Source organism: Mus caroli, unplaced genomic scaffold (assembly GCF_978045245.1).
Source record: "Mus caroli unplaced genomic scaffold, Mus_caroli_1 scaffold_8, whole genome shotgun sequence".
NCBI lineage: Eukaryota > Metazoa > Chordata > Mammalia > Rodentia > Muridae > Mus > Mus caroli.
Window position 1 is genome coordinate 127430147 of NW_028227263.1, and position 15343 is coordinate 127445489.

The 15343-nt window shown below is 51.5% G+C and overlaps 1 protein-coding gene across 1 annotated transcript; it reads right to left on the bottom strand.

Annotated features, from left to right (window-relative positions):
- Positions 1 to 1971: 1971 nt before the first annotated feature.
- Meis3 (Meis homeobox 3) lies at positions 1972 to 13089 on the bottom strand. Its single transcript, XM_085842145.1, is given in 14 exon segments — positions 1972 to 2411; positions 2928 to 2997; positions 3691 to 3774; positions 4370 to 4428; positions 4603 to 4679; positions 5969 to 6117; positions 6285 to 6396; positions 8999 to 9175; positions 9178 to 9354; positions 10076 to 10126; positions 10219 to 10378; positions 10512 to 10693; positions 12628 to 12800; positions 13011 to 13089. Coding segments are annotated over 12 exon segments (1290 nt in total). The 5' UTR covers positions 12640 to 12800; positions 13011 to 13089; the 3' UTR covers positions 1972 to 2411; positions 2928 to 2947.
- Positions 13090 to 15343: the final 2254 nt, after the last annotated feature.

Genomic DNA, 15343 nt, shown 5'->3' on the forward strand with positions numbered 1-15343 from the left:
TACATACATATGCAGCATCTATGTATGAATATATGTGCAGCACCATCAGAAAAGGGAGCTTGCTCTCCTGCAACTGGAGTTACAGATTGTGGTGAACGTGGGGCTGGAACTCGGTGTTCTGAAAGAGCAGCCAGTGCTCTAAACTGCTGAGCCATCAGTCAAACTCCTATTTTATTTAAAAAACTGTGTTTTGTGTGTGTGTGTGTGTGTGTGTGTGTGTATTCTTATAGACTCCAGTTCCACACTACAAGTGTGGAGGTCTGACAATAACTTGTGGGAGTAGGTTCTTTTCTTTCACCATGCAGGTTTTAGGGAACAAACTCAGGTTGGGAGCTTGGGTGGCAAGTGCCTTCACGTGCTGAGCCATCTCTCTGGCCCCTTGTTTAGTTTTAATCTCTCTCTTTTCTCTCTGTCTGTCTGTCTGTCTGTCTGTCTGTCTGTCTGTCTGTCTGTCTCTGTCTCTCTGTCTCTGTCTCTCTTTCTCTGTCTCTGTCACTCTCTTTGTGTATATACACATGTGTGCCACAGTGAGTTGTGGAGGTCAAAGGACAGCCTCTTATTGGGAAATTGTAGGCAGAAGCTCTACCACGAGCCATGCCCCTCAGCCCTTCACTGGAGGATTCTAGGCAGAGACTCTACCACTGAGTTGTGCCCTCAGCCCCTAGGGCACTGGGGGATTCTGGACACCAGCTCTTCTGTCAGTCTACAACTCTACCATCCCACTTTCTCATCATTGAGTAGTTCGGGATTAGCTGTTATGGACAGTACGTTGTCACTCCGTGACACATTGCAAGTCATCTGCAGTTACTGATATCATACAGAGCATTCACAAGCTCTGTGCACCCACCGTGCCATTATCTGTTAGCAGCTTGAACATGTCTAGGTTGGTGTCCTCATGACATCTGGAATAGACCATCCACAAAGCTCGATGGAGCCTGTTAATCTCCATAATCGGGTTCTAAGATCTGAGCTCCCTGAAAGCAAGCAGCTTTGTGGTATCTTGGGGTTGGCCCTTGAGTTTGTTGGCTTCAGTGCTGGGTTTCTATCTGCCATGTCAATCACTGTCACTGTCACAGCTACCCTCGGTATGAGCAGCCACTGAAACTGGTCACCCACACAGAAACTCAACCTCTCTGGTTTGTTTGTTTGTTTGTTTTGAGACAGGGTTTCTCTGTGTAGCCCTGGCTGTCTTGGAACTCACGTTGTAGACCAGGCTGGCCTCGAACTCAGAAATCCACCTGCCTCTGCCTCCCAGGTGCTGAGATTAAAGGCGTGAGCCACCATGCCCGGCTGAAACTCAACCTCTTTTTAAGGTTTGTTATGCTGCTTTTTTGAGAACATCTTTTGGTATTTACTTCACAGGGAGAGCTCATATCTGCACTGTGGCATGCATGTAGAAGTTAGGGCACAGCTTATGAGAGTTGACTCTCTCCTTCCACCATGTGGGTCCTGAGTATTGAACTTGTGTTCTCTAGTCTTGGTGGTGGTGGCTTTAACCAACGGAGTCATCTCAACAGAGCTAGTTTTTATGCTGTGTTCTTTGTAGGGATTCAGTGTGTGTGTGTGTGTGTGTGTGTGTGTGTGTGTGTGTGTGTAGGTAGGCCAGAAGGCAACTTGTAAAGATTCTGTACCCTCCTCCCTCCATGTGATTCCTGGGGGTCAAACTCAAGTCATCACTTTTGGCTGCAAGCACCTTTACTCACTGAACGATTTTGCTGATCCCCATAGCCACTTTTAAAGTCCAGTTGTGCCTAGTATAAGATGCCAAGTACAAGTAGGACGACTTCAAGAATAGTATCCATTTTGAGTCATAGAATTTGGGGGGCAGCTTGTTACACAGCAACAGCTAACAGATACACATGGTATTTCAGAGCAAGAATTAGGAGAAAGATGGCTAGTGACTGTTAGCATTTGTGGCTCTTCAGTTTCAAGTTACCAAGGACTTAAAATCTTAGAATTTTGATTTGCATTTTAAAGACTTTATTATTAAAAAAGGAAAAGTAGAAGAATGTCAGAGAAGGGAGGTGGGGGAGGCAGAGGGCAGGAAGATGGAGGATTCTTCCAAACATTGGATCCAGGTGACCCTCCTTCCTTGACCATCCTTGTCCAACCCCAGTCTCTTCTCTGTCCTGGATCGGGGCCCCAGCCACCATCTTCTTCAGACCTTGGCCCATTTCTCTGCTCAGGTCCTGGGCAAAGGGGAGGGCAGAAGAAGGGTGCAGGACCTGGAGGCTTTTTCTTTGCCCTTGAGAGACCCTCAAGTGGGCTCTTGGTCCTCAAGCTTCTGGGGACCCCAGGGAGGTAGGCGTTGAATGGGGTGGGAGCTTTGGAGGTGAAGTCCTGAAGCCCAAGGACCAGCAGGGACCAATTAGGCGCAAGGCTGGTGGTCACAGTCAGAGGCTGGGGCCTTCCTGTGGGAAGGAAGGTAGAAGTTAGAAAGTACTGCATTGGTCCCTATGATGTGAATAGATGGGTTGGACAGATGCTGAGTGAGCAGATAGATGAATGGATGGGATGATAGATGGATGGAAAGATGGACAGGTGGGTAAGTAGGTGGATAATGGGTGAGTGGGTGTGTGGATGGATGGCTGTGTAGACAGGTGAGATGGGTAAGTGATGGATGAGTAGATGGTTTAATGGATAGATGGATGGATGGATGGATGATGAATGGATAATGAGGTGGGTGAGTGGATAGATGGATGGATAGGTAGACAGGTAGGTAAATGGGTAGATGATGGATGGATGGATGGGTAGACAGGTAAGTAGGTAGATGAATGGATGGATGGGTAGACAGGTGAATGGGTGGGTGGATAGAAAGATGGATGAAGCATCTTTCCATCACCCTCGAAAAATTCTCATTGGGTTGGGTTCACTGCTGGAGTTTAATGAAGTTTGAGACTGCTGATCCCTAGACTCCACTCACTCACCTTCCCTTTGAACCCAGCCTCTATAGATAATGCCACTCTCCTTCTAAGTTCAGATTCATCCCCATTGATCCTGGAAAGCAAAAGAAAAGGTCAGTGAGTCTTCCTGCCCACAGATACCTAATACTCCCTCACCCCTTCTGTTACCCAGGGTTCTGCACCAGGATCAAATAAGTCAAGTGTTTTAAGAAGGTTCTGAACCACTGGGTGTGATGGCACACACCTTTAATCCCAGCACTTGGGAGGCAGAGGCAGGCAAATTTCTGAGTTTGAGGCCAGCCTGGTCTACAGAGTGAGTTCCAGGACAGCCAGGGCTACACAGAGAAACCCTGTATCAAAAAAGCTAAGAAGAAGAAGAAGGTTCTGAGACAAGCAGTGGTGGTGCATGCCTTTAATTCCCATACTTGGGAGGCAGAAGCAGGCAGATACCTATGAGTTCAAAGTCAGCCTGGTCTACAGAGTGAGTTCTAGGATAGCCAGGGCTACACAGAGAAACTCTGTTTTGAAAAAGAAGTAGGAGGAGTTGGATGAGGAGGAGGAAGAAAAGGAGGAGGAGGAAGGGGAAGAGGAGGAAGTTCTGGCCTTTTAAGAAAAAACTAGTCTTTAATTTGGCTGAGTCTGAAAGAACTGGAGCAAGCCAGTGATATCATCTTCTGCTCCCTGTATGGAAGTCAGTCATGAATCATTTATGAACTGAGACTAGAAGGTGTGTGATTAGAGGTGGAGCCTGGTATAGGAAGTGGCTCAGCAGAGACAGGGAACTTACCTGGTGTCCTGACTGTCACTTGTGGCTGAGTCTCTGTGAAGCCTGCCATGGGCTGGCCCTCAGGGTTGAAAGATGCACCCTGCCCTAGGAAAGGGGATGGGGTGTATGGTGAGCCCCAGGAGGCTTACAAGGGGTGCTAGTGTGCAGTCAGAACGTCAGAAGCCCTGTGAAGGGAGCTAAGACTGAGGCTCAGGCCCAGAAGCACCTCAGAATGGGTTGGGGGCACAGGCAGAGTCTCAGGAGCCCCTTAGGGAGAGTTGGAGTAAGATAGATTCCCTAGGAATCACAAGAGTAGGATTGGAGCCAGATGAGATGACACACACCTTTAATCCCAGCACTTGAGAGGCAGAGGCAGGCAGATCTCTGTGCATTCAAGGGAAGCCTGGTCTACAGAGTGAGTTTCAGGCTAGCCAGAGCTACATAGCGAGACCCAGTGTTAAGAATAAAATTAAAATTTGTCAATACTTAATTTAGAAAAAAAAAAAGATGACATTTGGGGTGTAGACATGGGCGGGGAGCCCATGGAAGGGAGTCAGGGTTCAGGTGGAGCCACAGAAGCTCCAAGAAGGGATCAAGGGTACAAGATGAGCTTTAAAAGCCTCAGAAGATGTGGTGTAGACTCAGGCACAGGAGGCCTGGTCCTACCTGAGACTGGAGGGGCTTTCTGTCCCTTTTGTACCTGTGCGATTAGACTGGTCAATCATGGGCTGCACTATTCGTCTCCGGGCATTAATAAACCTGGGAAGTTATGGGGAAAAGAAAAGAAAAGAAAAAAATAGTGTGAGGAAATATTCAAGGGGTCAGAGGACCGCAAGTAAGGACAGCAGAAGGAATCCAGATCTGGGCTGCCAGGAACAAGGAGTAGGAGATGGTGTTTCAGCACCGCGGACAGCACCCAGCCCAGTCACTCACCAGTTGTTCACCTGCAGGATGGTGAGCCCTGTGTCCTGGGCCAGCTGTTTCTTTTGCTCTTCTGAAGGGTACGGGTGCTGCAGGCCACCAACAAGAGTCACTCTGCCTGCCCCGCTGGTGTCTGCTCCCTAAGGTCTAGCCTAGTATAACTTGTCCCCAAGGCAGGAGGAGGGTGGGAGAGCCACTCTCCCTCCCTGGCCAAAGGGGTGGAGCTCAACAAAGTCTTGGGCAATTTACTTCCCACCCCACCTTTTACAGCAACCAGAGGCAAATTGGGCAGGAGGGGGCTCACACTCGGGGGAGGCGAGCAGCCCCACGCATCTAGTCCTATTCAAGGAGTCCCACGGGATCCTTTTACACCTCTTTTCGCTTCCACTATATACTGCTCAGCTGTACTTCCTACCCTGAGGTTTCTTTCTGAAGCAATGACTGGCCTCAAAGTTGCTATTTAGTTGAGGACAGCATTGCTTCCTGGGTGCTGGGGTTACAGGTGTGCCCCACAAACCACACCCTCTTTATGTAGCACTGGGTGGAACCCAAGACTTTCTTACCTTAGGCAGCAATCCACCAAACGTAACTACAGCTCAAGCCTCTTGTTTAAAATTATATTTATATTCTCATTCCCCCCACTCTCCTCTCCTCTCCTCTCATCCCCTCCCCTCCCCTCCCCCCTCTGTGTGTGTGTGTGTGTGTGTGTGCAGGTGTGTGTGCGCATATGCACAAGCCTGCATGTGGAGGTCAGAGGACAACTTGTGGGAATCAGTCCTCTCCTTCCATCAAATGGGTCCAAGGACCAAACTTAGGCTTTGTAGTAAATATCCTTACTTGCAGAGCCATCTCAGTAGCCCTGGTCTTGTGTGTGTGTGTGTGTGTGTGTGTGTGTGCAACAAAGAGGCTTCCCATGTAGCCCAGGTTGTCTTCAAACTGAGAATCCTCCTGCCTCAGCCTCCTGAGTGCTGGGATTGCAAGCATGGGCTGTCATTTCCAGTTCTAGTTTCCTCTGTTTTGAGTCTATCTTCTTTTAGCCTCTCCATGTCTGCTTATTAATCTCTCTCCACAAGGTGGTGTGGTACAAGAGTTAAGACTAGATTGCCTGCATTTGAAACTATGTTTGACTGGGTGGCCTGAATTGAGACCCTTAGCCTCTCTGGGCCTTGTCTTCACAGTGCATTTAGCAATAGAACATCCTCCACAGGGTATCCTGGGACAAGTGGCATGTGGATGATTGATGGGTGGGTGAGTTGAGGGATGGAGCAGGGGCTGCTGGGAGGACCTATCTCTGGGTGGCTCATAGACGGGGCTTGGCCTTTGGGATAGTGACCTCCCTCTCTCTGTGTCCATGTCAGCCCAATCTGAAGACTCTCACCGAGAGATGCTGGAACAACCAGGCCCTCATGATGTTGGTGGCCACTTTGGGGAAGATCCCCCTCTTCTTGTTCCGTCTGCGTTCCAGGTCCAGTTCCTCATCCTCTCCTGCAGAGCTGGGAGAGGCTACGCTTGTGTCCAGCCCATCTCCTGGGGCCGGGGGGAGACATGCCCAATTGGTGCTGGTAAGCAACAGAGGACCACACCCTTACCCAAGACACCAGACTGCGGCCGTGTCCCTGGGAATCCCCTTGGAAGTCTAACCTTAATCCTCAGAGCAACGCCCATGTTTCCTCTGTCCCTCTTAAGTTTCTCACCTTGGTCACTTGAGTTGTCCCCACTCTGGGAGGCCAGGCCTCCGCTGGATGGACCTGGGGTCCCCAAATGTACAGACCCACTGTCCTCATGGTCTCTGATCCATGTAGTATTCTAGGAAATAAGAATGGGACATCAGGGGGAAAGCTTAGGGAACCCGGGCTCTGTAGATAAAACCTGTTCCTGATCTGGTTGTGTGATCATAGATGAGTGACTTTGCCTCTCTGTGCCATTTTCAACTGGTATGAAAACTCACCTATGTGCAGGTGAATAGTGATTGGCAGGTAAGCGGAAGCTAGCAGTCTATAGGACACTTTCATCTTACACGCTTAGGACATGAGATAACCTCAGACTTCACGCCTCACTCTGAAAGCTGGGGCGGTGATGCCCATTAATCCCAGCACTCAGAAGGCTGAGGTAGGACTCCCATGAGTTCCCAGGAACTCTGGATCACAAGGTAGGACCCTTCTTCAAAAGAGCAACGAACTACACAAAAAGGCAAACAAAACCTTTTCCATTTTGAGCTGGGATACTGGGGCAATGGGTTTCCTCTCACCCCCAGCAGGAGCCTGGGCTCATCTCAGTACCAAACCCATTAACGTGCTCTGGCAAACCATGAATATTAGCTAAGTGGGAAAAGTACAGGCTATAAATAGCCTCTCATTAGTTCAGGTTGGATTTTTTTTTGGCCAGTGAATTTACACTGAACTTATGAAAAAAAATTCTTTCCATATGTGTTGTCTTTTATTCAGTGCCGGGAACAGATCCTAAGGTATCCTTCATGCTAGGCTCTACCACTGAGCCACGCCCCCAGCCCCTCACTGGGGGATTCTAGGCAGGGGCTCTACCACTGAGCCACACCCCCAGCCCCTCACTGGGGGATTCTAGGCAGGGGCTCTGCCCCTGAGCCATGCCTTCAGCTCCGTGCCCACCCCCCACCCCCACCCCACACTGGGGGAGTCGAGGTGGGTGCTTTACCACTGAGCCACATCTTCAGTTTTCAGAATTTCATATAGGGGGTTCAGTTTCTATTTTTGTTTGTAGACTTTTATTATTTTTTGAGATGAGTATCAGTCTGTAGCCCAGTCTGGTTTGAAAACATACTGTGTAGTTCAAGATGGCCTTGAGAACATGTGACCTTCCTCCCTTAGCCTTCAGAATTTTGAGATTCCAGGCCTATACCACCTTGCTAGACTTTTCCCTGAAACTTTTATGTATTGTATATCTGAACATGACTTTCTGAGTGTGAGTACTGTTCTCTTAGACTACCCAGATGGCAGCATTGCCCACAGAGAGTCTGTGTGTGTCTCTGTGGGGACATCTGTGTGTGTATGTGACCTCCAGGTAACTGTCCTTTGAGGAGAGCTGAGGATGTGTGAAATCTGAACAGGGACCTCCCTGGGAATGATATCCAATCTTTTCATGTAAAGTTCTCCTGAGACTCTGATGAGTTTGGAGACAAATGATCTGTGTGTGTGTGTGTGTGTGTGTGTGTGTGTGTGTGTGTGTGTGTGTGCATGCCAGAGTCATATCTGATGCCTTGTTCAAATTTTCTCCCTTATATACTGAGGCAGGGTCTCTTGCTAAACACATAGCTCACCAATACAGTCTAGCTAGCTGGCTTGTTCCATGTATCCCTGTCTCTGCCTTGTAAGCGCTGGGATTAGAGTCAGGCTATCAGACTCACCCAGCACCTACATGACGGCTGTGGATCCAAATTCCAGTCCCTAGGCTGTCATGGTGAGTACTTTTCTCACTGAACTGTCTCTCCAACCCCAACCAAGAGTTTGTGAATCTCTCTTGTGTGATAGTGTGTGGATGTACCGCAGGAGTCTTGCAGTGTACCTGTCTCTGACTTTGGGTTGTGTCATTGCTGGATCTGTTGACAGCATCTGGATGTGACCCTCAGATGACTTTTTCTAATGGAGGTAACTTGTGATCAACACAGACAGCTGCTATGCATGTAGCTGTTACCTATTGTGCTGAGCTGATTCCAGTTTATTTATCTTTATTTATAAGTCTACATAGATGAATATGAGGCTACATAACTGCAGGGCAACAGGGCTTTTGGGTCAGTCTCTGTCCAAGTGTGACCTTATCTGAGTTTGTTCAGCAGTATCTAGAGCCCTTTGGCTCCATCAGAGATAGCTGTGTAGTAATGTGTGTGTGCTGTAGTTATACTTCAGTGGCAGTTCGGGAGTGCCGGTATGGCCTGCACTATTATCTTGTGGCCGTGGCTTGTTTGAGGACGTGCAACAGCTCTATGGTCTGTGCTATTGTCTCACGACCATGGCTTGTTTGGGGACTTTTTGGGTGACTGTAGGGTCTATGCTACTGTCTCATGGTTGTGGCTTGTTCGAGGGTGTGCAACAGCTCTATGGTCTGTGCTATTGTCTCATGACTGGGTTATTTCAGGACCTTGGGTGGCTGTAGGGTCTATGCTACTGTCTTGTGGTTGTGGTTTGTTTCAGGAGGTGGTACTCATTATGGTGTGTTGAGTATGGCTGTCTATACCTGACTTAGGCTGGTTGGTTGTGTATATGTGTCTATACCAGCTGTATTTGTGGGTTGCTGTGACATGGGAAAGTGAGTGTATTGTACACTTCATGGTTGACATTTCTGAAGTGTTCAGATGTGAAGCATGTCTTCCTGCTGTGTTCATTGTCCTGCCTAGCTGTCATTGCCATGAAGTGCATAGTGGCCCGTTGATGCCCACCTGGTCTGGGAGGCTGGGGCAGGAGGCTGCGTAGTCCTCAAGATCCTCCCTGCAACTACCATCCCGATCCTCAATCACCAGGTCTATGGGCATCTTCCCCTTGAGGCAGGTGATGTAGCGGTGACAGAAGTTGTCGCACAGGTCGTGGACCTGGGAGGGCAGCGGGGTACTGGGGGGGGGCCACCCGGGGGAGCCAGGGTTGGGGTATACGGGGTGAGGGAGCATTCTGCTTTCACTCCAGTGGGGAGTAGGGAGAGAGGAGTTAGAGGGTGGGGGTGGGGCAGGTGCAAGTGAGACACCCTCACCTTCTCCAGCTCCAGCAGGTGGAACCGGAGTACCTGGATGGCCTGGACCATCTGTAGACAGAAAGGAGGAAGAAAGGAGAGCAGCTAGGTGTGGAGGTGCACACATGGAATCCCAGCTACTTGGAGGGGGCTAAGGCAGAAGGATTGCCTACAAGGACCAGTCCGGGCTACACAATAGGTTCCTGGACAATAGGGTGAGACACTGTTATTATTATTTTTTTTAGAGATAGAGAAATATCCTTAAGACAGTACAGCAAAGAAAATAACAGGGACAGAATAGAGAAACCAACTGGGCCAAAGGAAAAACAGAGTCAGGCTCAGTAAGTCAGCATTAGGAAGAATTGGATTGATGGCTGAGGTAGAAAGAGAAGTGATAGAGAGAGAGTCAATCACAAGGGGAGCTGAGAGGTGCTGCGGCAGCGGTGCACAGCCTGTACCCCAGATCTGCCTGCCCTCTGCTTTTGTTCCCACCTCCACCTAGTGAACCAAAGGATGAGGTCTGGTGTGCAAAGAAAGGGCACTTCTCACTAGCTTTCTCTTTCTCCCTTAGTGATATCACTTGCCTTGGCTCCCTGGTTCATGAAGCTCGAGTGGCAGAGTTGGGATTCGGTCTCTGACCACCTGGAGTTCTCAAATAGGCAACATTCTTGTGGTTTGTAAATGTGGGCTAGTGGTTTCCTGTCCTCACCCCTCAGCCAACCCCAGGAATACAGGTGAAGTGGAAGGACAAGAGCTGGCTGCGGAGGGGACACGGGGAGGGCCTGGGCCTCACCAGGTTGTCCAGCTCCGGGTTGGAAGAGAACAGCGGCTTCTCGGAGCGGATCTGGGAGGGAGAAGAGAGGCCAGGCAAGGTGGTCTCACCTCCTGCCTGCCCTTCCTGCTGCCTCCCCGGTTCTTCATTCTGGGGCTGCCCACCTGCTTAGCAAAGGCAGCAATATCCTCATTGAAGGAGTCAGAGGAGCAGACATCACCACCTGGGGGTGAACCCAGCCCAGCCGAGGCCCCATCACGGGGCGAGCATGTAGCCAGCTCACACTTCTCAAAGACCAGGGCCAAGAGTGGGAAGAGGGGGTGTCTGTGGAGACAGGAAAGTGGGCATTCGTGAGGGGAAATAGGGAGTGCTCAGAGACAGACACAGGGAGAGAAACAGACCCTGAGAGACACAAAGGACACTGGGGGAGCCCCTGCCTGTCCCTAGACCCACTCACCCATAGATGTCATCCTTCTCTCTCTTCAAGCTGTCGCTGTCCAAGCCTGGAGCTTGGAGCTGGGGTGGCCGGTGTGGGGTGTAGGGCCCAGGGGCTCTAGGTACTGAAGGCGCTGCCTCTGAAAAGCTGGCCAGGGCTGTCGTGTGCTCTGTAATGCCTGGGTAGTGGCGCAGCTCATCATACTACAAGAGAAGGGACAAGGCCCGGGGAGGTTAGTGTCCCCAGGGCTCAGTCTCCTTACCCAAGGTCACACAATGTGTACTTCAGTATCCAAGGATCCCAGCCTTCGCAGAATCACACAGAGCAGTCCAAGCAGGCATGAGAGGCCTGCTCAGGACCCCAAAGGGACATCTAGGAAGGAGTTGGATGGCTAGGAACTGAGGGAGAGATAATGGCAAAGAAGCATAGAGACAGAGATGTTGGGGGAACCAGCCAGGGAGGGAGAGCAGTGAGGGAAGCACAGGGTCTGACAGGAGGTACAACCCAGAAAATCCAAAAAATTCACCTGCATATGCACAGCCTCTTCCTATTTATTTTACAAGTGTTTGTTTTATTTTTGTAGTATTGGGTTCCAGGGCCTGGTGCATCCTAGGCAGGGGCTCTACCACTGAGCCACGCCCCCAGCCCCTCACTGGGGGATTCTAGGCAAAAGCTCTACCACTGAGCCACTCCCCCAGCCCCTCACTGGGGGATTCTAGGCAGGGGCTCTACCACTGAGCCACGCCCCCAGCCCCTCACTGGGGGATTCTAGGCAGGGGCTCTACCACTGAGCCACGCCCCCAGCCCCTCACTGGGGGATTCTAGGCAGGGGCTCTACCACTGAGCCACGCCCCCAGCCCCTCACTGGGGGATTCTAGGCAGGGGCTCTACCACTGAGCCACGCCCCCAGCCCCTCACTGGGGGATTCTAGGCAGGGGCTCTACCACTGAGCCACGCCCCCAGCCCCTCACTGGGGGATAGGCAGGGGCTCTCCCAGCTTTGTTTGGTTTTGAGATAGAATCTTACTTTGCAGCCCATGCTGGCCTGGAACTCAGAGCAATTCTCCTGCTTTGACCTCTGGAGTGCTGAGATTACACTACACACCTCTGAATGTCTTAACAATTTATCACATCCAACATGTAAATTCACCATACCCATATCCACACACAGTTGGGCACACAGCCGACATACACATGCACATGTATGCTATAGGGTATGTTCTCCAGAGCATGCAGGCTTAGAGCACCACGCCCCGAATTGCAAGAGACAACTCTATACACACACACACACACACACACACACACACACACACACACACACACATTCACATATACTTACACACGAGACAGAGACAGACAGACAGACAGACAGACAGTCAGACAGAGCGCACCTAGCACCAAGTTGGAATTGAATGAATGAGGAAATGAAAGACATTTAGCACAATCAGACAACAGTCAATAAATACATTTGGGGGAGGGTAACCCTATTCTACCATGCAAACAGTCCCAACCAGAAACAAGAGTATAGGAGCCAGATTTCTGGGTCCTCCTGTCCCAGAATCACAATGGGGCAGCAGGACCTTTGATCTCCAGGTAGAAGACTGTTCTTAGCAGTGGGGAGACTGGGGCTCCAAGAGGCAAAGGGCTCACTGGTATGAGGCAGAGGGTCCTGTGTTCTCCAGTCGACCTGGGCGCACTGGGCCATCTGGGTGGCTGTCACTTCTCTTTTGCTTCCGCAGGCTAACTTCTCTAAGCATCCTGAAGTGAATTCACCTGCTCCCTGCTGCCCACTGTGAACCCAGACGGACGGGGTCTTTACCTTCTGCCAGGTCCGTCTCCAAACCTCCCTACACTCAGGGCTCACATCTCTCCCCTGCTCTCCCTTGTCTGGCAGCTTGGTGAGATGTCCCACCCCTAACCCCAGGGTGGGTCTCAGACAACAGAAGCCTGGGGAAAAGCAGACAGGAAGAGGGTAGAGATGGGGAAGACCCAAGAGATAGAGGGAGTAGGGGAGGGGGGGATGAGGGGGAGAGAGTGACAGAGAGGAATAGAGGGAGGGGCAGCAGGGACTCTAAGGGGGCAAAAAGGGACATTTAGAGGCAGAAAGGGGCTCAGGGCGGGACGGCACAGTCACCTACCCTCCGGGCCATGAGCCGGCGCCGCCTGTCCTGGGCTCGGGAGGTCACGGCCTGGGGCTCATCGCGGCGGGAGGTCCCCGAGGTCCCCGCCGGGTACCAGGGTCTCCGAGTGGCCAAGACCCGCGGATCGCGGCCGAGGGTGGCGGCGGCTCCTCCGCTCACACGGGCCCGGCCTGTGTCACATCCGGAAGTTCACGCGGAGACGCTTAACCCGCTGTCTGCCGGAGCGGGGCCTCCTCCCGAGCGGCCCCTCTCCTGTCTTGTCCCTCCCCTCTCCTCTGAGTCCCCTCCTCCCTCTCCTTCTCTGCCTCCCCTTCTTCCCTCCGTGCTGTCCCCTCCCTCCTCCTCTCCTCTTCCTGGGCTCCAGGTCTGCCTCCACCCACCTTGGCCTTTGTATGTCAGATTCGCGGGGTCTTGTGTCTGGAGCTTCCCGCGGTCCCCACCCTCCCTCTTGGTCCTCTCTGCTTCTTGCTCTCTCCCTGCCTGGCCGCCAGGGGTCTGCAGTAGCTTTTTGCCCCTCCTCTCTGGTCATTCTTCTGTCTCTGTCTCTCCTGTCTAACCATGAGACGGGATTAAAGCAAACCAGGCACAGGAAAGAACCAAACTTATATTTTTGTTTGTCTTCTTGCTCCGTTTCTGTCCCTTGTCTCCCGTGTGTGTGTGGGGGGGGGGGGGGGCAAGGGTGCTGTCGGCCCGAGGCTCCAGTGTGTGTGTAGAAGTGGCAAAGTATTGAGCTGCTGTGCTTCCCTCAGGGGTGTGTGTGCTTCTGTCCTTCTGAGCCCTGTGTTCAGGAAGGCCCTTAGCCTGGATGGAGCCCTCTCAGCTGCCCCCCAGGGAGCAGCCTGGGACCTCCGAGCCTTGCGAGGGTGGGAGGGTGGGGTGGGGTGTAAATCGTAGGTCTAGCCACTGAGGCGGTGCAGACAAAAGCTGTCAGTCAAACCCCAAGACAAGCTTTGGAGTGAAATTCCAGTGGCAAAAAGTAATTGTGCCGGGTGTTTGTGGTACTCAGGGAGGCTGAGGCAGGAGGAGCATGAGTTGGATGCAAGCCTGCTTATATGGTAAGATTCTGTCTCCAAAAACCAGAGGAAAAGAGGAGGATGTGGGTTGGGGGAGGAAGAAGAAGGAAGGAAAGAAAGGGAAACTGAGAAAGGGACAGAGAAGGGAACAGAATCAGAGAGAGAGAGAGAGAGAGAGAGAGAGAGAGAGAGAGAGAGAGAGAGAGAGAGAGAGAGAGAGAGAGAGAGAGAGAGGAGGCAGCTGAGAGCCTGCTCACTGGCTTTCTCACTGTTGGTGGTGTGAGCCCCGCTGGGCTAGCTGGAGGTACATTTTATGACTCCCATAAACAGGCCTCGCACTCCTTCATCTTCTCTGCTGGAAATAAAACAAAAGCCAGAGCAGGGGTGACAGGTGGGGAGGGCCTGAGGCATGATGTGTTCAGAGGCTATGGAGGAGGGAGGATTCCTCTAGTCCTTCTGACAGGATCCTGCTTCTTCTCAGTTCCTGAAGGTTCTCCTCTTATTGTCCCGAGTCTGCCCCTCTTTCTTCCTCACCCTGTTCTGTCACCTGGGACACCCACAGATCCTGATGGAGTCCAGATCTTTCTCCAACATGCCTTTCACTCTCTGCAACAAACCAGGGCTCTAGATTTCAGGGGGCCTTGCCTGACTGTGAGCTTATCACACTGAGTGGGGTTCCCCTTCAGGTCTCCCCACTTTGGCCCTTTGAGGCTGGCGGGGAGTGGGGTTAGCTACACACATGTACCCCAACATAGGTACTGTGAGGTAGAAAATTAATCGAAGTAACTTTCAATTAAATGTGTAAAGACCCCTGTCGGCTCTTCCCTCCCTGACTACCCTCATTGGAGATTTGTGGAGGGGAACACAGCAGTCTAGGGTCACAGCCTTGATTTGTGTCTTGGGGCAGTCACCTTTGTCCTCATGGGACTGGATTTTTGGGTAGGGGGATGGCAGGGTCTCATGTGACCCAGGGTAACAAACTCTCTATGCAGTGAAGGGTGGCCTTGATGCATGACCTTCCTGCCTCCCAAGTGCTAGGATTCATTGCTGTGCCCCATTCAGAAGCTGAGCCTGAGCCAGGGAGCCACCTCACTCAGTCTAGGGTGGAAGGAGGGAAAGGGGTGGACAGAGAAGGGCATGAGGGTGTGGTGGTGACAGAAATAAGAGGATGTGTGTGCCCACAGAGATCTGGCTGCTGTTACTCTGAGCAAGAACAATCTAACAGTTCCCAGCAAGAAGCAGGGGCTAGGGCTCGTGGGCATAAATCTTTTTAATTAATGAAAGGGACTAGGGGGGGAAAGATGGAGAGTGTCTGGGTGAGAAATTGATAGGAGAGGCGGTGACTGCGGGAAGGAGGCTGGCAGAGCTCACACGCCCCAGTCTAACACACCTGCATATATTTGCACATGTCTGCCTGCACATGTACACACATACACACACACACACACACACACACTGTGTATGTGTATGTGCACAATCTCTGGCCTGTTCTTTCCTGAGCTCTAGCCAACTTGATATGGTTGTTTCCCTAACATGATGCTGGGACCCTTTCTCTGGGACAGGAGGGGCTGTGGCAGCCAGAGGGGGCTTATTGGCTTGTGTCGCCTCTGGGAGGGTGGTTTTTGGGCCACTCTACATGCATCTGGATGGAGCTGGGGAACTGTGCTGGGCTCTGCTTGTGTAGCTGCTTGGGACTGCTT